Below are 20,000 nucleotides of genomic sequence, written 5' to 3' on the forward strand. Positions count from 1 at the left end.
ACTTTTCAATCAACCAAAAGTATAAGAATGCAACAAGAGTAAATTATAGGCACTGTTCATCACATGTTAATCTGATTTGACTATAATATGCTACTCAAATTAACCATCAATCCGGCTTTTACTTACCGTACGATTGTGCGCCAGCCAAATTGGTTTTAGAATTTCGATTCATTTCGGATTGATTTTAGATAGTTTCCTGGAAACACGAAAATAAATGGAGGATATCGAGAAATAGATTAATGGAACAGTGTTCCTAAAGGACTCCCGCATTAAACGAGACGCAGTAATACAATGAGCATCGCGAGCATAGCTGTGCTGTCTATGGTAACTCTGATTCAGAAAATGCATCGCAACCGCGTAAGTTTTGCGAAGTAGAGCTCAACATTCGTTATTTAATTGCTTCATACTAGCATTCTTACTATTTCGTATATCCATTTGATTGATTGTTTAAAGGAATGTTTTCAATTCTACTTCTTCAATTCCATATTAGTTTTAAAAACCCATTTCAAGCACATCTATATCATAAAGGCGTTCATATCTGTGCCCTTGAAGCATGGCAGTGACTCAGTAACCAACGACATTTATTGAAGGCATCCGTCTTCCTTTGTTTGACTACCAGCCAAGCCGTTCCTATTATTCCGCCCTGACACTAACCTAGTTCGCAACTATTGATGAATGGTACTCCCTCCTTTCGCCCAGTTTCATGTGATAGTTCCACATCACATCCGTTCCACATTTATGGAAAACGAGAAAAAGAAATCGAATCATTATATAATTGCTACACCATTCTTTTTTTTCTATTTTATCCTTGCAGCTAAATGGTGGTACGTATCATGCCGAGCAGTACTCATCGGCCGGGGGCGTTGCACGAAATATCGCCGAAGCGATCTACAAGATGTATGGCAACGTTCATCTGATTACAGCTGTAGGCAACGATCGGGTAAGAACCGCCGCAGGAAACTCTCAAGGATTGCTCCGATGCCAAGTGATGTGTAACGCACAAAGGCCATGGATGTGAATAAAAACTAATTGGCAGACAGTATGCTTCAGTTGGCACGTTTTGTAGATGCAGTTTATGATCATTTTGATTTATGCTATTTATTATGTTTTTCGCAGAACGGAGAGTACATCCGGCAGCTGCTTCCCAAGCACTGCGATTCTTCAATCATCAAAACGAACGACTATGCCACTTGCAATTTCTCTTTGCTCCATGACCGACAAGGGGATTGTCGAATTATTGTCGGAGACATGAACGCCATTCAGGCGATTGATCCGAAATGGGTAAGTTGAGTGTGTGACGAAATCATTCTTCACTTTTGCTGCTTTTACTGTTAGGTGATGTCTATTTTTATAAATAGAAACTTGTGAATATCATAACTCATAACTCTATTTTGGAAATCTCATTCCGTAACAGAATCCATTACCAGCGAATCAATGGATTTTACATGGCGATGTACATGTTTTCCGTGATTGCATTCAAATTGCAATTCATCAATCACGCTGGACAGTAGCGTATTGAGTTGTCACACTCGTCCGCAAGGATTTTTCCGCCACGTCCGTATACTAATTTGATTCAGCAGCAAACAATGTCTGCAACGGCTTGCCAATAATCAATGAATGACGGCCGCTTAATTGAGCACTAAAATTAATTCCATATTCGACGCGAGTCCTAATGTGCAAGGACGTAAGACAAAACCCCCAAACCATCACGTATTTCATATAAAGCAAAATGACCTCTGTGAAATTCTCTGTTCTCTTGATTTACTTTTACCCGAATTCATCTAATAGGTTCTGAGTATAGAAGGAAAATAAGTTGCTTCTACTATGTTTGGGATGCACAGAACCAACATCCTTGATCACTTTTTACCACCATTTATATTGTAAATCTATATACTAATACGATATCTATTTCCTCTACGCCCAATATCTACTGTTATAGATAAAAAAGAACCGACATCTGATTCAACAATCGCCGCTCATAATTATAGATGCCAATATCAGTGAAGCAGTTATGCAAACCATATTCAACGAGTGCCTACGCTACAACCGACCGGGTGAGTTATATAACAGACTCGCGACAGTCTCATCTTCTATTAAATACAGAAGCGTCCTTATGTTTCATGACGCGTATCGATAATTGAAAAGTTTGTTACCGTTAGAGAGGTGTGGTACGCGAACTTAGGTAGCTTTACCAGCGATCGCCTCTGGCCAAACCCGGTCTAATGAGTACACAATTATTCAAAATGCAAATATTACCTTTCTTCGTTGGCAGTGGGCTACCGGAGGGAATGGTTTATGAGTGCCTAAACGGCATCAAGGAAAGTGGTCTTTTTCATATGCTCAAAGAAACTGAACGCCAGACCGTTGGGGGCAGCATAATTAATGCGAAAGCAGCTCGGTTTAACGCCATCCCGTGCCCTGCACCGCTGTTACCTTCTCAGAAAAAGGACGAAATAGTGGTTTGGTTAATTTGGTTATCTTTGCGGTTACCATTATTCATTGTATCCTACAGTAGCGACCTACGGATCGCGTTAAAATCATTTCGTAACGCAAACGATATTCAATCATTCGTGCAAGATTCATGCCTTTCAATCAAATTCGCTTTCGAAGGAGACAACATAGAATGGTTTATGATTAGTTTTTATTATAATTTTATTACACCAAATCTGCGCCACTCCTATCGACCAGTTATCGATAAACGCGCTACTAGACTGCCTAGAGTACGTACAATACAGTTAAGCTTTCTGTGACCCTTTTCCTACTGCTACATGAAGCAGTGGAATGTCATCGTGCCAAATGGCTTAAACTAAACAATACTCTCATGGACGGAAAAAGATTATAAATGAGATTATTCGTTGCTACTACTGGAACGTTCTTGCCATGTGCCAACGAGCGATTCGATAACAAAACCATTGGGTCAAGAGCTCACTACACTCTAAAACACTATCTGCTACCGTCGTGATTGTGTTCAGCGGTAGGAACAATGTTCACATACCGGGGACGGGTGATGATGGGAGTTAACTAAGGTAACACAATAAAGAATAAAAATAAAAGCGCACTTACAAGTACGTACGGAAGGGGAAAACGATTCGAAACGATTTGCGATTGTTAACGAGATGTCCCTGTGCTAGAGAGAGGCACTAATTTTGTTTTATCTTCTCTCAGTTCCGATGTGCTGTGTGCGTTCGTCTTAAGACTTTACCGTTACTATAAAAAGGCCACGTGTACGCGTGTATGATGTTCTAAAAAGGGGCCCTTCAATATATTAAAGGTGCGTTGCGCAAAATGTGCGCATTACTCGTATTATCCTGCTTTACGGATCTGCGTGTATATACCAAGCAAAAAGCGTTACAATTACTACTCTCCCTTATCGTTGGACGGGGAGAGCTGGATACCAGGATATGTGTAAGGGGGAAAGGAGAGGACTTAAAAGATCGGTACGATATGAGGAGATTCCGTTATGGAGTGGGTTTGGCGTGCGGGATTTATATGTATCCACCGCTGTGCAGACTTCTACTGGTGTGATGCGATGGATTGTATCCCGGTTCGTGCATCTGCATCTGCATCACCAAATTCTTGGCCTCACGGCGCATTTCGTACGATCGGCGTGATTCCTTGTATAGGAGTAGTGATGCAAGCCCCAGAATAATGAAAGACACAACGGCCAGCTCGTACGACCACGAGAATACATTGAATTTAGGGTACATCAACCAATCGCGACGATATGCATTGCCGCCGAAGATGGCCACCGCCAGAAACATGAAGAAGGCTGCAAATAAGGGAAAAGGGAAGGCTCGATAATGGGTGATCCGTAGTGGGACCGTAACGCGAGGCGTCATGGTGTCATGCACTTACAGGATGAAGCGATTCCGGCAAAGGAAATGCTGGTAAGCAGCCACTCGTAGCGCAGCACGAACTTCAATGGCCATCTGATGAGCTCACAAGCCATAATGATCAGCGAACCGAATGTAAACAGGAAGGATATTGTGACGAATCCCTGTACCACCATCAGCCATCCGGGTAGCAAATATTCTCTGATGACGTAGTACTCCTACGGGTTGAGGAAGAACAACCGATCGATTAGCACCGACGGTAGACGGCGGCAGACACATCATTAGCGGTGAACCGTGCGCCGCGACAGCTCCGAGACGACAGGTTGATGGTTTACCTCGCTGAAGATGTGGTGGCACCCGTTGAACTGCTTGGGGAATTGATAGTACGGATAGGTGAAATCCCGGAAGCAGTACTCCCACAGTCCCATGTTCTTAAAATTGCTGAAAGACTCCGGATAGGACACGATCCAGTAAGGCGAACAAAAGCTCATCAGCAGGAAGACGCCTGCAACGTATGACAGTACAGCGCCGAGCACCAGAGCGTCTGAAACGGGAACACAAACCAAAAACAGAGGGTTATTTCACGGAACTGTGCCATCGCTGCCCCCGTCGAAAGGGTGTGCCTCGCTTGTCGCAAACACATAACAGCTCCAGCGCCAAAGGAGATTCCTCCGTTCCATCGTGGACGTCGGAAAGTTGAGATGCGTTTGCGGAAGAATGCGTGGCTGCACTTACTGGACGCTTTCGGGTACTCGTTCTTCTCCACACTCAACGAAGACATGCTGGCAGCAAAGGCACTAGGGACTAGCAAGCGGAGGCACAGAAAAGGATTTCGCGACAACTAAACTAAACGGAATTCCTAAAAACAACGCACGAATGCACCGAGAAAGCCCGTCGACCGTAACTCCTCGGATCGCCCTTGCATCGATCTGTGAGGTGAGAACTCCTCCCTTTTTCGGTGAACATTCACTCACTACTGCTCGGGTCGGGTTCGCTGCTTGCTCATGCTGCCAACATAAAACGGTCGAACATGAATGGGGGCGCATGATTCACCCGATGTCACGGCACGCAACGAAATTTCAAAACAACCACCTGTTACGGCGGTGGCTGAAAGGCGTTGCCATGGTGCCGCGTGTGGCTAAACAAATTGTTTGGTTTCCAGGACATGCGATGAAATGCTACCAAGAATGTATCTGGGTCAGAAATCACGTTGGCTTGGTTATGAATATTATGACCACTTAACATACTTACCAGTCCTTGACTAAGGAATGCATTTCCAAGACCCGTTCTTCCCATCGAAAATCAACAACCCTCTTGTGTTGAAAGTTTTTATAAGTATATTTGTCAATATTTCTCATTTATGATTAAAAACACCCGCCTCTGAACACATTCCATTTCATATGTTGCCGTCAATCAATGACTAACGAATTTGATTGTAAAGTTGCTCTTTGCAGGGGATTTGGATGATATGATTTAAGGCCATTGCTGTTTCACGTTCGTTGTATCTAAAATGGATTTTGTGTGCACAAACTGGTTCAGGAGTCAAGCCTTGAATCGTCGACACGAAATCGAACATACGATTGATAAGCCTGCATCATGCCCACTCGATATGTATCTTATTTAAGGCAGCATTTAGAGGCACTGTACGGTCACCGATCGTAACAATAAAATATTTTAAAAAAAAATAGGAAAGCTGAGCTCCTATCAGCAAAGATGGTAGTAAAAAAGTGTCCAAACAGTTATAAAATGGTATGCAGTTGTTTCTGTGGAATGTTAACGATAAGGAAATTAAAATAATTAAAAGCATCCATTCACCACGCTCAAGAGTGGATATTGTTTTTCCTCGATTAAAATGAAATGAAAGTACAGTACAACTAAAGGTGGACGGAAGGGTTTCCAAGATTTGTGACATTAAGAAGTAATGCGGAAATCCAGCTTAAAACTACTCTGCTGCACTTTCGTGGACGGCCAGCTGATTGAGATTGCCTTAAAATGGTATCTTATAAGCTATCGCAAACGACGTTTCTTCGTGAAGCCATAAAACTGCTAGTTGAAACATCTAACCCGATGTTAACAGCTGCCCTTCTTATGGATAACGGCGTTGATTCGAATCGTTGGGATGTGCAAATCGTAATCGCGACGCGCTGTGCTTTGAATGATGTACAAAAAGTGCCAATTGTACAGTACAAAATGTGCCGGCCGCCTATACTGCGCGGCACCGCAACGCAGGCCTCGTTTTGCTTCGGCCCAATATCTCATTCGTCTCTTTAAGCCTTCGATTCACTATCCATCTGGAACTGGGTTTGCGATTCTTTTAATTGCCTTCGTTTTCGGGCCTGCACGTGTGCTTCGGCAAAGAACAGGGAAGACGTTACGCCACACGCGACGACACCGATGCAGGCAAGAATGAAGGACCAACCGAACCAATTGTTGGCATGCTCCGGCATCCACTTATCCTTGTTACCGAAGCAGGCAAAGACGATCACTCCTATGCTACCGCAAACGGACGCTGCCAGGGTAATGTAGCTGATAGCCTGCAAAATAAAAACACGAAATGAAACCGAGAACAACTATGCTGAGTGAGCTATGCTTACCTTAATGAGTTTGACGAAAAACTTCTGATCTGGACCGGCGCATAGGAAGTACAGCAGCACCAGCACCATCGCCAGTATGACACCAATGGCACAGAGAGTGTAAAAGAACTGCGTTGCTACCATAAAAGCTGCAATGAGAAATATGAAAAAAAGGGTTGATTATTCGTCGTTTGCGACGGGTTAACGGATCTCATTATTATTAATTTTAAAGTTCCCAATAGTAGCTCCCCCCATTGGCTGAGGCGATTTCTTCGACAACAAAAAATCACGAAGCTTGTCAAGCGTGATGGTAGTTCTTTATGAATTCACTGAACCAGTAAAAACTTTCCCACCAACAACTACATGTGTTCGTGTCGCGTGGTTCTAGGTTGCGTGATTCACATGCGCCAAAGCGTTGACATGCCTCAAATTAGTGCGGTCGCCTGGACTTGCCTTGCCTTTAGTTGAAGGTGCAGTAGTGTTAATTGTTGTCACACTTCATTTCCAACACATAGATAACTCACAGATTGGGAATTCCATCCGTGAATGGTCGAGTATTGTTGGCTTCAGACGAAACTCGCTGAACCAACAATGCTCGACGAGAACACTTTGATCGTTCAATTGAGAATGACTCACTAGGTAACCACCACTGGCCACCGATGACAACATTTCATGTCGCGTGCCACGCAGAACGACCACGTTTAATTAATTCAATTGATCCTGTGCTCCACGGCTATGAACTGTGAACTCCTTTTGTGTAAATCTTGCTAGATCTTTGGTGCAAATGGTAGATTACTCCAGCCAGGAATATATATGGCTTAGATAGTTTACTTCCGAATTACGTTTTCACTTACGTGGTATGAGGAATCCGCGGATCTCGTCGTAACCGGTGGTGAACGGATCATAGACCCAGCGACAACCGACGAAGAACCGGCGCTGGTAGTCATCGTTGACGTCCGGCAGTGATCGGAAGCAATGTGTCCATAGACCGAGCCGATCCAGCTTTGCCCCGGTGATGCGATAATCGCTCACAAGCCAGCTCGGAGTCGCGAATGCGACTAGCACCGTCACGAGAGCGATCACAAACACCCCCACACCGCAGTTACCGGACAGTGATCGTCGCTTCATCGTTGCAAGGTCACTATAAATGCAGACGAGAAGAAAAGTTATTAGTTGGTTGTTAAGAATTGACATGTTCGAAAAGTAGAAACTGCGAAAGAGACATGCAAACTAGTACTAGATAAAGCATCGCAAATTAGTCAAGCCTAGAAGAAGAACCACTCTGTCGCGGTAGGACATTGCACAAAGCTATGCCCTTTTAAACATTCCTCGTCGTCCTTTCTTTTGTGCAGCCAAGAGAGTGCAAGGCTTGCTCATTTTGCTTCGCATGCTACGGTCGTTCGTGTAGTGCCAAAGGGTGGTGCATCATAGATAGCCTTTTATGGTGGGAACAATCAACAATGTTTGATCAAGCATGCCTTTCCCCCGCCGTGTGAATGTTGTATGATTCCTCGCGGGTACCGGTGGGACGTGCAAGTCGCACCTCCTCGGAAGGAAAAACTTTTTTACAAAAGCATAACAACCTGTTGCGGAGAACCACCGTGCGAATGCGAGTAACTAAACACGGCGTAAAAATCTGGGAGCACGCAAGGAAACATTTTGAAATATTCACCTTAAACGCAAACTTCAAGGAGATTCTTCAACTACAACAACGCTTGGTATGAGGTGGTTGGCATGATTGGAATGATACTTTCGTACATTGCTGGTTCGTGATCTATTCAACAACGATCCATCGGGTGACCTACAACACCCAGTGGAAATAATAAATAGCATTTTAAATCTATATCAATATTCAATCATTGGCAGGTTTTCGATCAAAGTAGCGATTGGGAGATAATGCAGAGTTACTATGGCAGCGACAACGACAAACAGTACTTAAAAGCATCAACAGTTAACTGAAATTAGCGTAAAACTAACAATAAATAACAGCCCGCAGCGTCGCTATATCATAATGGGGCGGAAGTAATTTCGCGTAAGTTGTTACAAGTAGTTCGCTCAAGTATCCCCTCGAACTTTGCCGTTGCTCCCTTTAAGCATCGCATATTAACAGTCGAAGCAATCCTCATCAGCACAGGGGAAATGGTGCGCCGTCACGAACCGCTGTGCAAAGGATCGCCAAAAAGTGTTTGGAAGAAGTGGCCACAAATTGTATCGTTGAGAGGTGTTACCAGTTTTTCGGAAACTAGTATTTGGCGAGCGTATTAGGAACATTTCGGTGCTAAAGTTTGGTGTTTTGGTAGTGTCGGGCAGAGAGAAAAACAAAACGATTCGCTAATATTAAGTGAGTGATTTGCAGTAGAATAGACTTGCGCTGGTACAGGTGACCGGAAAAATCCGACACTAGTCTGAAGGCATCATACGCGTAGGAAAATGTGAGAAATGAGTAGAATGATTATATGAGGTGAAGCTATTTCCGTTCTAATGAGCGCTAAGCGAGGCACATGAGACATGCAATCTGTCTACTACGAAGCAGCCGACGAAAGGGGGAAAAAATCGAAATCATGATTTTGCCGCAGTATCGTTAGCAAAATCCCTTACTACCGTACCGTAATTACTCACAATTGTTGCGATTATCTTGCGCGCGAACGCGACACTGGCGCCGGACGAACGATCGGACAAGGGGAAACGGAAACGGAGAACAGTTCCCCGGTGGTTCCGGTGGTTAAGTCTCAATTGAATTACCAATCTCAGAAGGCCACCGATAAGAAACACTACGCCTAACCTCTCGCCTACTGTATCCTTGAAGCTGGTGTCTCTATTCACTGGACTGCGTTCTGCGGTGGAGAAGAAATCATATCTCGCGGGGCCTATTGAAAACAGTCATTGTTAGAGTTTCTGAACGACTGCCCGAGACAGTCAACACACATCGGTCGTGTCCTTCTCTGTGTTGTACGCCGCTGTCCCAGAAATTGTCTCCCATTGTTTCCCCGCAATTGCGGAACGCAATTAAGACGTTTTCTTTTTTTTTCAGTCAAACACACGCCTAGTCCACGCTAGAGGCCACGCGCCACACTCACCCGGGCTTGATCACGAATGTGAGGATCACTAGAGAAGGCCCACATATCGTGGCTGTACATACGTGCTTGGCATTGTTCTCACTATTATGGTGACCGCAAAACCATTTTACCATGTCCCACACCCGGGTCACACACATTTATCACCTTCCCTTTCCCGGGTTCTACACCAAACCACATCACGGGTGCGTTAGCGTGTTTTCCCGGAGCTCGATCGCGTACCGATCCCGAGGAGGCCAGTGGTCGCCTAGATCGTGTAGCGATTAGCTTCCGTTGCGCAATGCTTCGCTGCACGTAAACAGAGGGTGCGCCTCGTGTTGCATTGCCTGCTCGGGTCGTGTCATTTAACCTTGCGGTTGTCCCCGCAGGATTCTAAAACATTAAGGACACGCATCATGATCATGATCAACCGGGCCACAATGTGATTAATTTTCCACCGCTATCTTTCGTTTCCTTCTTTTCAGTTTTCTTCGAACCCACGGATATGCGAATCGCGGCCAAACCATTCATCGGAGACCCAGCACTGGCGACCAGTGCACTCCAGGCCATACGCTTTAGTTCGCCGAATCTGGAGGAACTGCGCCAGCTGGCGAAGGCTTTGAAGTATCCGCACCCAATATCCGCCACACCGATGGAAGCATTCCAATCCGTCGACGAGCTGCTGGGCGAGGTGAAACCACTCGGCGAATTCGTAGGTCAAATATTCGATAATCTGTTGGTAACCCTCGGTAAACACGGTGTAGCCATCTTCCGCCGATGCTCGGACACCGTCCCATTCTTTGATCCCGTCACCGGTTCTTATCAACAACCGGAACCAAATCAATCGGTAGCACAGGGCAGATTTTATGAGGCGCACGTCCATCCTAAGATCGTGAATGTGTCCGGTGCAGGTGATAGCTTTACGAGTGGGTTTATCGTAGCCGCTATCGCCGGCATGCCGGAACCGGTATGCGTCAGTGTCGGCCTAGAGGCGGCCAGCTGTGCCCTGCTAACACGCGGCGCCGTTGCGGACCGATACTTTGACAAAACTCATCCCTGCTGGAATGCCAAGCCGGTCGGCTATAAAACGTTCTAGAGGGCGCGTAGAAAACTATGACCTACATTGCAAGAAGCCCCGTCGCAAGACCGGAACACGTGGGGACCTATATTCCAGTTCAACCAACTAACTAACTATCTACCTCAACCAGGGCAAAAAGGGGAGGACCCTTACAGGCAGGCATTCAACTGCGGCGTACGTTTTGCTTCCGAAATTGTCTTTAAGCTATCAGTGAGTGCCTTCCCCCCGCTGGTGTTTCACAGTACGTGGGAAACTATACAACGTCAAAAGCAAAGATTACAAAGGGTTTCCCTTCTTCGTCTGAACAATGCAGCGTTGCAATGCAACATGATCGGTGACACCACCCATTAGCGGGCAGGGGCACAGTTTTGCATGTACGATTTATCTTTCTGTTAACGACGTACAGGATGATCTAGCTTTCGCAAACAATTGTATTTGTTTACAGAATTATTTTCAATATTCCTGACAGTTTTTTTTTAACATTAAACTACAAATGCGCTGTATGGTAACTATTAAAGCATTGTTTTTTTCCCCCAATATTCCTAATGTTGAATCTATTGAGAAGACATTCCACCCTTATACTGTGGACGTAAGAGAAGTTGCGTCCAAGAGAAAAGGGTCATAAAAGGTACAATACTAGCTTTGACGAAATTATGTAAATAGCAGAGCAAATACCGCGGTGTGCAGGCGTCAACAAACTTTACCACCTGCAACCGGCCGAGCTTCCTGGCGGTCAAACAAATGATGCCGCTTGTGTAGAAGAATGTCTGCACGAGGCATCGTCCTCGTCGATAGTGTCCGGGAATTCCCGCCCCAAAAAAAACAGCATCACTTTCTGTACCTCGGTAGGCACGGCGATGCGGTTGCGCAACGGTAGGGCTCCCTGACCGGATGGCTGGCCTGCAGGAGGAGGTTCAGTATGTTTGCTATTTCTCAAGTTTTGCGCTTTTGTTTCCACGGTTTCGTTTCGTTTCGTTTGTTCGCCCTGATACTTGACTGACACCGAATTTCGAGGATCCAAAGGTAACGAATCCAAGGCGGCTGGCCCTATTTGTTTATTGGTTTGGCGCTTGGCTCAGCACATTCCACGGTGGCCTGCTAATTAGCGGTACATCTTCCTCTATTCGTCATCTGGTACACGGACGGCAGTTGTGTGGCTTGTCCGCGGTAACCGTTACTACTTTTGGGAGCAGTTTGAGCAGCCGTTGCGGAAGCTGCCGCGCAAACACTGATCACCGCTCTCGAAATAAGTTCGATTGTACGATCTCTTGTCCGGAATTGTAGCCCGGTTTTTATATTCTCCGGCCTCTTGGACACTTCAATATCGAGTAGCACGATCTTATCGCTAACATTCGAAGCCCCGTGTATTACTCATCCCGATCGTCCGGTTGTGGGTTGGATGATCGGTCCGGAGGGGTGTGATTGTGTCTGACTGACCAGTCCGGTTACCCATCGCGAGATAGCGATTGTCTCGTGAAACTGATACGAGGAAATGTGGTAATTGTCCGTTCCGTCGAGATAACTGCAAAATAATTTGTATTCCGCGTTTTTTCCGCGGGGGCTCATCGTTCGAAACAGACGGCGTTAATGACGGCGTCATGTTCTCTCGGCGGTCTCGGCTTGCTCCGTGTGTTTGTCACTTGGCCCCGCGCGCGACCGTAGACTCATTAAACATTCATTTAAAACCGCCACCACTTGAACGCCATCCGCCACCAAATACCAACACGCACATCTGGACGTGATTTTACTCTCCAGCACCGTGGAGCACTTTGGAAAGGATTTTTTCAGAGCAACGGCAGCATTTACACAAAACGGAAACAAATGGCAAACTAGCAGGCAGGCGGTGTGCTAGCAACCAGCGACACGGTGATGATGATGACGACGCCTAGGACGCTGCGTTGGTCACCAGGGCAGGGCGTTGGTATGCCGTATGTTGGTAGGATGTTTTTCTTCGCGCGCCCTAATTAAACCCCTCACTGAACGCGTATCACACCTTTCGTGTCACAAAAGTCGTGTCATGTCCACTAGCACGGTAATACAGAACTCTGTTGTGGCCACAAGTCGCCCCCAAACCGAGGCTCACTGCCAGCCAATCCAGCCTTCTTTGCGCTCTGCCCACCACACCCTATTATGATGATGATGCTCAGGCTCAGGTGGTGGGAGCTGTTGTTCACTCGACGGTCGGTGGACACCGATATTAAAAATGCAGCCTAAATGCACGATGGGGGTGGGAAACACCAAGCACCAAACGGAAACAATCGGGCACATTCAGGTGGCTGGTTACTTTTGTATCGCACTTACACTGCTGTGGTCTTGGCACGCCCTGATAAAAGATCCGAATTCTGTTGCATTACTGTCCACGGCACCGCAGTGGCAGATCTTCTCCGAGTTGCGTTCGTTTGCTTCTGAGAAATCCCACCACCACGCGAGTCTTACCTTTGTTCGTCCGGTGCGAAGGGTTAACACGCAAAAGCGCACGCACACTGCTGAGCGGTACGTTGCAACACTCACACATACTGGCAGAACGAAAAAAAAATTCCTCCGTTTTGTTTTAAAAAGCAACGAACAACAGAATTATTATTCTACGGGCTTGCAATTACAAAATAAAACTATTGAATTACTATAGCTAGACACCAAACGCAGCGCAAAATCATCGCTTTTTATGGCAGCCTGGCGACACACCTAATATTGCAAGGCATGCTCCGACTGGCCAGCCGTCCTACGCTAAGCTGCTTTTAATGAGATTTCGTCTCGTACTAATGACATCCCAATTGGTTTATGCGAAATGAGTTAGGAAAAGCGGATTTTTTTTAGTAAAAATTTATTTCTACTGGACGGAATATCGATTCTCTTGCATACCATTTTGCCGCGTATCCTCTCGGACCCTAGCGCTTTCTTGCACTAATCGTACTGTACCTATATGTGTCAATTGTATAAAAATGGACTTATCAAGCCTAAGCTCCCTCTGCGCTAGGGAGGGAAGGAATGTGCCGGCGACAAAGGCCCAACCCCCGGTGTATTCCATATCTAGATATCTGTATGGCCACCGCGGTATTTACGCTCATCCATTGTGTACGCCGCAGCCATTTCGCTGTTGGCGATGTTGTTCAGGCGTCTGTAGGTGGCACGGCGTGCCTCGACGATGAACAGCACCCCGGCCGGAAAGAGGGCAAAGGTGCCGACGACACCCAGCGCAAACGACCAGCCCATATCGTTGTGCTCCCAGTTCGGCATCCAGTCGCGGCTATCACCGTAACAACCGAACGTGGCCACGGCTATCAGACCGCAGAAAGCCGCCAGCAGGAGCACGGTGCCATTGGTCAGCAGCAGCATTATGTAGCGATCGTTGTCCCGTGACCAGCTGAGGAACATCAGTGTCATCGTGACGCCCATCAGCAGCAGGGTGAAGCAGAGCGTGAAGAAAAACTGCACCGCAATGAAGAACCCGGGCAGGATGTAATCGTGGATGATGTAGTACTCCTCCTCGAAGATCCACATGCACCCGTTGAAGGGGTAGTCGTACCATCGGTGTATATCCTGGAAATTCCGCAGGCACAACTCCCAAAGCCCTACGGTGGAGAACGGAACGAGAAATCATGTTACTCACGCATGCTGCCGTGGGGATCACCTTCGTGCATGGTTTCCTTCGATTAGCAGCACGGAGCAGAGCAAACATTTGTTTACGTTGGGTCGAGCGCGACACACGCATCAACAACGCCCTGCTGCTGCTGCTGCTCGGTGATGACACACCCAACCCCAGGCGTCGATGGAGAGGCGCATTCCAGCCGTTCGCCGTGCACCGGAAACTTACCGAGATTGGTGAACTTGGGATGCTCCAGCTCCCCATCGGTCTGTAGCCAGTACGGTGAGCAAAAGGAGATCAGAATAAACAGAAACGCAAAGGCCGTGAAGCCGACCGCAAATTTAGCCGTTTTCGTGCTTGCGCCCATTTTGACGTTTCGGGAGAGGCTGAAAAAACCCGTGAACGGTGCGTGTGCGGAGAGGGAGAAACGTCACCGCGTCGCTTTGTTTTGATGCACTCACACACATACGGCGACATTTCGAAGAAAAAAACACAACTGGCTGGCGCCTCGAATTATTTGTGATATCCCAGCGCGAGAAGCGTCCTCGGAACACGGCCGTGGCTAGTGGAAACCATGGCACGGAGAAATGTGTGGACCTACGAGGAAACCAAGGAACTGCTGTCCGTGATTAAGGACAAGGGGCTGATCAGGCACTTTGGTGAGGAGCAAAACAAAAAGCTGTACGGCATAGCGGAGGCCGAGATGCGAAAGCGCGGCTTCCTGGACAAGGGTGCGTTCCAGATCGAGCACAAATGGAAAAACCTGAAGCGAGTGTACTACAAAACCAAACGCGAGGACTATCTGAGCGAATCGTGCGAATTCTTCGAGGAGCTCGATGAGCTGATGTCGGAAAAGTTGCAGCAAAACCAAGCCAAACTAGGTACGTACGTAAGCTGCCCAAGTACGCGTCTAGCTATGCGATCAAGTTACCGTTGCCTGCTGGTACCGGGAGAGCATACCGCGACACTGCTTGCTAGATGAAAAATCGAACCGGAAAATCGAAAACTATTTGACGCAACCTGAAAGGAAGAATACTAATAATGGTGCACTTTCGGGTTCTACAGAGACTGCCGTCCCCCAGAAGCGGCCCAAACCGGTACTGGAGCACTTCGACAAGCTGCTGACCAAGATTGGCGTGGTCGAGCGGGAAAACAACGAGGAATTCTTCCGGAAGCAGAAGGACCTGATCAACTACGAGTTCGAGCTGTACACACAGGACGAGCGGCAGTTCAGCCAGCGGTTGGCCAACGTTCTCGAGAAGAATGCGGAGGACTTTTGCTTCCGGGCCCACCAAATACTCATCCTGGAGGGCATGGTCGCGGGGACGGTGGCAGAAGTGGAAGAGGAAAAGCTGGACATGGTCGAAGAAACGATGGACGACGCAACGACGCTCGAGGAATCGATCGAGGATGCGGACGGAGGAGATCATATGGTGGATGTGATCGAACAGCTAGAGGAAGAGCAGGTCGAGATGGTGGAGATGGTCGAAGAGGACGTTCTGGAGGAGGACGAAGAGAACGAGATCGACGAGAAGAAGGAGGTGGTAAAGCAATACTACCAGACGTGGAAAGAGGACGAATTTTAACCTACTATCATATAGATCATATCTCCGATCCCAGGGAGTAACATCCTTGGGACGCTACATTAAATCAAACTTCACGAAACAAACGGGTTCATCAATTGATAGCATTTCGGTTGCCATCACGTTTTGTTCCCGCTTAACTTCATCACAAAGAAAACGGATTCCACCACTAATGTGTCACTTCCTATGGTTGGTTCGTTGTACTGTTCGATAGGGCGGTTTCTTTGCTTCGTCCTTTGCTAAACGGATCGCCAGTCGCCGTTTTGCCCAGTCCCGGATCACCTCCGCATCGGGATGGGCTACCACCTGTTCCGGGGGCTTCGCCGTTGGCTGTGTATCGTTCCGATCGGCGGTGATCCACTGCATATCGAACGGTATCGAGCGACGTTCGAGAATGTTATGCAGTATACAGCAGCAGATAATCGTTCGGGGCACGGTCAGTGGATCGAAATCCATCCCCCGGCGCAGTACGTTCCAGCGAGCCATCAGTCGTCGCATGGTCACGTTGAAAGCACCAAGTGCAGCGTCGAGATGTTTGTTGAACAGCAGCTCTTCGCGCGATTCCGGTGCCGAATAGCGGGTAATGAGATGTGGGAGTAGCGGATACTCGCGGCCACCGATTAGGAACGGTTTCACAGCCGCTTGATCATCTGCCGCCTGATCACCGATGTAGAATTCTGTTGGCTGTAAGACAATAAAGCATAATCATGTTCTGCTGTTCATGCGACTGAGATGCTCGTCGGCTCACCAGTTCCGAGTGGTTGAAGTGATTGTTGACCTCCGATTCCTCGAGCACCGTGTAACCGTCCGTACCGCCTGCGTGGCTGCTCGAAGCGAAACGTATTCTAAGAGCAAGAATCGAACATTATTTACCGTCCCTTACGCGCATCCGATACGACTTACAGCCCAGAATGATCGACGACCGCTTGTAGTATCATCGATGCCCAGCCGTCGCTATTTATGTATCCATTAGTAGGCGCTTTCGTGATGGGAAAGTGCATCATACCGATCAGTCCCATGACCCGCGGTAGACCGGTGTTTTTCTCAAAGCGCACCGCCAGCTTCAGAGCCTCCTGTTCCGCTGGCAATCGTATCACGTTCCGCCGTAACCGGCTAACGATTGTCGTGCAGAATCGGTAAAAACTATTGGCCGCGGTCAGCTTGTGTACACCGAAACGTGTTCCCAGCTGGGTGAAGCATTCACCGCTGGCCATTTTGTACAGTCCGATGGCACATCGCTTCTCCACGCTCACCGTTTCATTCGGTGCCTGGGGGTCTTGGGACGGTAGCGTCAGATCGCCCCGCACAACGTCCACCAGGTAGAGATAGGTACGGCGATCCATCCGGATGGTTGCTAGCAGGGTGGCATCGTCAGCGTCGAGAAAGTGGCTACGGTACCAGCTATCGTCCGCAACCCGTCCGCCGATCGTCCGAGTTGGCACATTCTCGTGAAGTGTTTTGCGTAGCATTTCGACCCACTCTTCGCGGTGCCGTTCTAGCTGGCACTTGATCTTGTATCGTAACCGTTTGTAGAAGATAATGTGCCGGCGGCGCCGCAGCGATTCGAACCGTTCGCACAGTTCCGTCTGTTCGCGGGTGAGATCGTCCAGCAGCGCCCCATACTCACGCCGGAACTGCTTGAGGGGCATTGGCGATACCAAGGCTACTTTGTACATTTTGGAAGCATTACCCGGGAAGCTTGATTTGTGCAAGAAGATCACAGAATGCTACGAGTGAAGAAAGTTGGACTGTGGTTTAGCGTATCACGCGCGCAAAAACTGAAACCCTGCAAGGAACGCAGAGAAGCCCGAAGAAGAAACGGCTGTGTTGTTGTGACAGTCGCTCGTCGATGTTTTGTGTACAAACAACACATCTCGCGTATCAGACGGAGTGGTACGGGAAAAGTTCCGATAAAACAGGTAAATTAGGAATAGAAATCGTTGATTATGAACACAACTGGACCACGGGAGTTCAACCAGTAGAGGCTAGTAGTAGCCCAGCACCATGAAAGTGTGCAATCACAGTAGCCCGGTAGTGTTTAGTGTGAATAGCGTGCATTGAAAATGGAACCACCGAGGGCGCTTTGGAGCGATGATGAAACGTTCGATCTGCTGGACATTATCAAGCTGCAAAATGTGAGTGAAGCGTTCCTGCTGGGCGATCCATCCCTACGCCACACACATGAGGCGATTTACAAGAGCATCGCGAAGGAAATGTGGTTACGCGGCTACATCGACAAGCACGCGGACGATGTGCAGCTGCGCTGGGAGAAACTGCTGCGGTGCTACCATAAAGCGGTGCGCGTTGACGATTGGACTATTGCGGGGCCATTCTACGAGGAACTGCACGAGCTGCTGAGTGAGGAACGGAAAAGCTGCCCGGGCGCCGATCCGGCCCCGAAACCGAAAACCATCGAAGAGCCTTGTGGTAAGAATGGAAACTGTTGGAAACTATCATCCTGCCGGAGAGCTTCCATGAATGGGTATGGTTTGGTTTTTCACGTTCCTTTACAGACAGCAAATCGAGCGAAATGAACGAGTCCCCCCAGGGTAGTACCAAGGGCATGATAACACGTAGAAAGATCTTGAAAAGGATTCAAAGCCATCGCTACAAGGAGGATGGCGCCTACTACAGAAAGTGCCGCGAGCTGAACGAGTTTGGTGCCACGCTTTATGGACAGTTTTCGAAAAACAGAGACCACAAGTTCAATGGGTTACTTGATAAAAATAGTAGCAACATCATAGCACAGTTCCGGCGGATGGTCGATGGGAAAAGTGTAGCCAAAAGAGCGACAAGCAAAGCTGCCGCAGCCGAGGACGCCAACGATCATCGGAACGGGGATGAAGACTGTTCCTACGAAGTGGTAGTTAGTGAGTCTTAGCGTATAAGTTAACAACTAGATAAGAACAATATTAGAAGAATCATAACAGAAATCAGCTGGAGACGCGGTGACAGTGCGAAGCGGCGGATAAATTCTGTTGAACGAACACTGAAATCGAAATTATAAACCAGAATCCATCTTTAAAAAAAATAGTGCGTTTATGCAAGTTGATCGGTAAGCGTGGGATCGTTTATTTGAAAAATTAGTTAAACACGGTTCGCTTGGAATTGGTCTAGGAGTTACGTAGTTAGTATATTTCTAAACAAAAGAGGGCAGCAACCGTTCGCCATCGGCCCTCATTGGTTCGGATCATTGATGAAGTACACCTGGCTGTAGTCTATCGAACGGAAGAGCGTGTACTTTGACTGAATGTGGTCCTTCAGCAGGTCCCGCACAGCTTCACCTTCGACCGAAGTTATGTAGTTGGTCACTATGGAAGCGTCCGGTTGAGGGTACTTTTGATCAGCGGCCGCCATCTGTTCTATCCAATTGTCGTCGAATTTTATCTTTCGCTTTTCCAAGATATTATGCAGTATGCAACAGGTGAGCAGGATCTGTGGCACAAAGTTGATGTCGATGTCTATCTTGCGCTGCAGGATTCCGAACCGTGCCCTCATCCTGGTGAACGCTTGCTCCACCACTGCCTTAGCCTTCGCAAGATGCTCGTTGAACGTTTGCTCCTCGGCCGTGACTGGGTTGCTCGATGGAGTGTAAGCATGCATAAGCCAGGGTAGCAACGGATACGTTGGATCCGTCACGATGTAACCCTGCACCGGATTGCCATTAATCATCTGAGCAGGCTGTTCGCCAAAGGGGAACGTGAGAAAGGAAGAATTAAAGTCATAAATCAACATCCATACCTCGCCATAGCATCTGGCCTCCCAGTGCGCGCCAATCGTTCTTACCATTTCAGTATTCTCAAAGTGCTGATACAACCCGGAATCGGTCAGCACGATCGATTCTTCGGTACAACCAATATGCCCACAGGTAATGTGCCTAAAGCTGAAGGACGAGAGATTTCAATAGAAATGGCCCCGGGCGTACGCAACCTACAGCGCATACTTACAGCAAGTTGTGATCGACCACGGCTTGCAGTGTAAGCGAAGACCACTTTTTGGGGTTTTGATAATTCTTCGATTCGGCCCCGGGAGGCGTGATGGGAATGTGCAACAGACCGAGGCCACCTATGACCATGGGTAGATCGCACTTCTCCTCGAACGCACTGCTTATTTCCAACGCTTCGTCTGTGGTCGGCAGAGCAATCTCAACGTCCATGAAGTACTTCACCATGGATTTGCAGAACTGAAACAGACAATTTTTCACCGTGGCCTTGTGCACCCCGAACTGTTCGCCAACCGTAGCGTAATCGGATCCGTGAATCAGCTTGTAAATCGCAACGGCCACCTTCTTCTCCGT

At 47.7% G+C, this 20,000-nt stretch overlaps 9 protein-coding genes across 24 annotated transcripts in view; 3 read left to right on the forward strand and 6 right to left on the reverse strand.

Moving 5' to 3' along the window:
- LOC126571218 (protein split ends-like) overlaps positions 1-268 on the reverse strand; it is a 1,292-nt gene extending 1,024 nt beyond the window's left edge. For both annotated transcript variants that reach the window (XR_007607868.1, XM_050229548.1), the window contains exons 1-2: positions 127-268; position 1 (exon numbers count right to left, since the gene is read on the reverse strand). The exon at position 1 is cut by the window's left edge and continues 590 nt beyond it. Coding sequence is in view for 1 of the 2 variants with exons in the window: in XM_050229548.1 (XP_050085505.1) it covers position 1; positions 127-172 (47 nt within the window). In the remaining variant the exon portion in view is untranslated. The remainder of the gene's footprint in view (positions 2-126) is intronic.
- Positions 1-11,068, forward strand: part of LOC126571214 (uncharacterized) — a 165,615-nt gene extending 154,547 nt beyond the window's left edge. For all 5 annotated transcript variants that reach the window (XM_050229540.1, XM_050229542.1, XM_050229541.1 and 2 more), the window contains 4 exons: positions 815-940; positions 1,117-1,281; positions 1,940-2,054; positions 9,945-11,068. In XM_050229540.1, coding sequence (XP_050085497.1) covers positions 815-940; positions 1,117-1,281; positions 1,940-2,054; positions 9,945-10,555 — 1,017 coding nt within the window. In that variant the 3' untranslated portion in view covers positions 10,556-11,068. The remainder of the gene's footprint in view (positions 1-814; positions 941-1,116; positions 1,282-1,939; positions 2,055-9,944) is intronic.
- LOC126571217 (uncharacterized) lies at positions 2,635-4,763 on the reverse strand. Its single transcript, XM_050229546.1, has 4 exons — positions 4,569-4,763; positions 4,169-4,377; positions 3,856-4,051; positions 2,635-3,769 (listed from the first exon to the last, which is right to left on the reverse strand). Exons 1-4 carry the CDS (start codon positions 4,612-4,614, stop codon positions 3,486-3,488), a joined length of 735 nt encoding a protein of 244 aa, XP_050085503.1. The 5' UTR covers positions 4,615-4,763; the 3' UTR covers positions 2,635-3,485.
- Positions 5,159-12,961, reverse strand: LOC126571219 (uncharacterized). 11 transcript variants are annotated; one of them, XM_050229551.1, is made up of 5 exons: positions 12,839-12,937; positions 9,026-9,273; positions 7,261-7,547; positions 6,428-6,555; positions 5,159-6,367 (listed from the first exon to the last, which is right to left on the reverse strand). In XM_050229551.1, the coding sequence occupies exons 3-5, from the start codon at positions 7,532-7,534 to the stop codon at positions 6,101-6,103; spliced, it is 669 nt and encodes a 222-aa protein (XP_050085508.1). In that variant the 5' UTR covers positions 7,535-7,547; positions 9,026-9,273; positions 12,839-12,937; the 3' UTR covers positions 5,159-6,100. The 11 variants fall into 11 exon arrangements, with proteins under 11 accessions (XP_050085508.1, XP_050085513.1, XP_050085512.1 ...); XM_050229556.1 differs by having other exon boundaries at positions 9,026-9,240; positions 12,839-12,926; XM_050229555.1 differs by lacking the exon at positions 12,839-12,937 and adding an exon at positions 12,621-12,798.
- A 386-nt stretch (positions 12,962-13,347) lies between these two features.
- On the reverse strand, positions 13,348-14,517 carry LOC126572792 (uncharacterized). Its single transcript, XM_050232427.1, has 2 exons — positions 14,349-14,517; positions 13,348-14,106 (listed from the first exon to the last, which is right to left on the reverse strand). The coding sequence occupies exons 1-2, from the start codon at positions 14,485-14,487 to the stop codon at positions 13,565-13,567; spliced, it is 681 nt and encodes a 226-aa protein (XP_050088384.1). The 5' UTR covers positions 14,488-14,517; the 3' UTR covers positions 13,348-13,564.
- Positions 14,518-14,550: 33 nt separating this feature from the next.
- Positions 14,551-15,789, forward strand: LOC126572787 (uncharacterized). Its single transcript, XM_050232420.1, has 2 exons — positions 14,551-15,001; positions 15,186-15,789. The coding sequence occupies exons 1-2, from the start codon at positions 14,695-14,697 to the stop codon at positions 15,704-15,706; spliced, it is 828 nt and encodes a 275-aa protein (XP_050088377.1). The 5' UTR covers positions 14,551-14,694; the 3' UTR covers positions 15,707-15,789.
- Positions 15,790-15,793: 4 nt separating this feature from the next.
- Positions 15,794-17,528, reverse strand: LOC126572785 (uncharacterized). Its single transcript, XM_050232418.1, has 3 exons — positions 16,607-17,528; positions 16,452-16,548; positions 15,794-16,387 (listed from the first exon to the last, which is right to left on the reverse strand). Exons 1-3 carry the CDS (start codon positions 17,377-17,379, stop codon positions 15,881-15,883), a joined length of 1,377 nt encoding a protein of 458 aa, XP_050088375.1. The 5' UTR covers positions 17,380-17,528; the 3' UTR covers positions 15,794-15,880.
- Positions 17,529-17,543: 15 nt separating this feature from the next.
- On the forward strand, positions 17,544-18,755 carry LOC126572788 (uncharacterized). Its single transcript, XM_050232421.1, has 2 exons — positions 17,544-18,130; positions 18,217-18,755. The coding sequence occupies exons 1-2, from the start codon at positions 17,767-17,769 to the stop codon at positions 18,582-18,584; spliced, it is 732 nt and encodes a 243-aa protein (XP_050088378.1). The 5' UTR covers positions 17,544-17,766; the 3' UTR covers positions 18,585-18,755.
- Positions 18,756-18,805: 50 nt separating this feature from the next.
- Positions 18,806-20,000, reverse strand: part of LOC126572786 (uncharacterized) — a 1,609-nt gene continuing 414 nt past the window's right edge. The window contains exons 1-3 of the mRNA XM_050232419.1: positions 19,651-20,000; positions 19,490-19,586; positions 18,806-19,384 (exon numbers count right to left, since the gene is read on the reverse strand). The exon at positions 19,651-20,000 is cut by the window's right edge and continues 414 nt beyond it. Coding sequence (XP_050088376.1) covers positions 18,881-19,384; positions 19,490-19,586; positions 19,651-20,000 — 951 coding nt within the window. The 3' untranslated portion in view covers positions 18,806-18,880. The remainder of the gene's footprint in view (positions 19,385-19,489; positions 19,587-19,650) is intronic.

The sequence above is a fragment of the Anopheles aquasalis genome, chromosome 2 (assembly GCF_943734665.1).
Source record: "Anopheles aquasalis chromosome 2, idAnoAquaMG_Q_19, whole genome shotgun sequence".
Taxonomy (NCBI): domain Eukaryota; kingdom Metazoa; phylum Arthropoda; class Insecta; order Diptera; family Culicidae; genus Anopheles; species Anopheles aquasalis.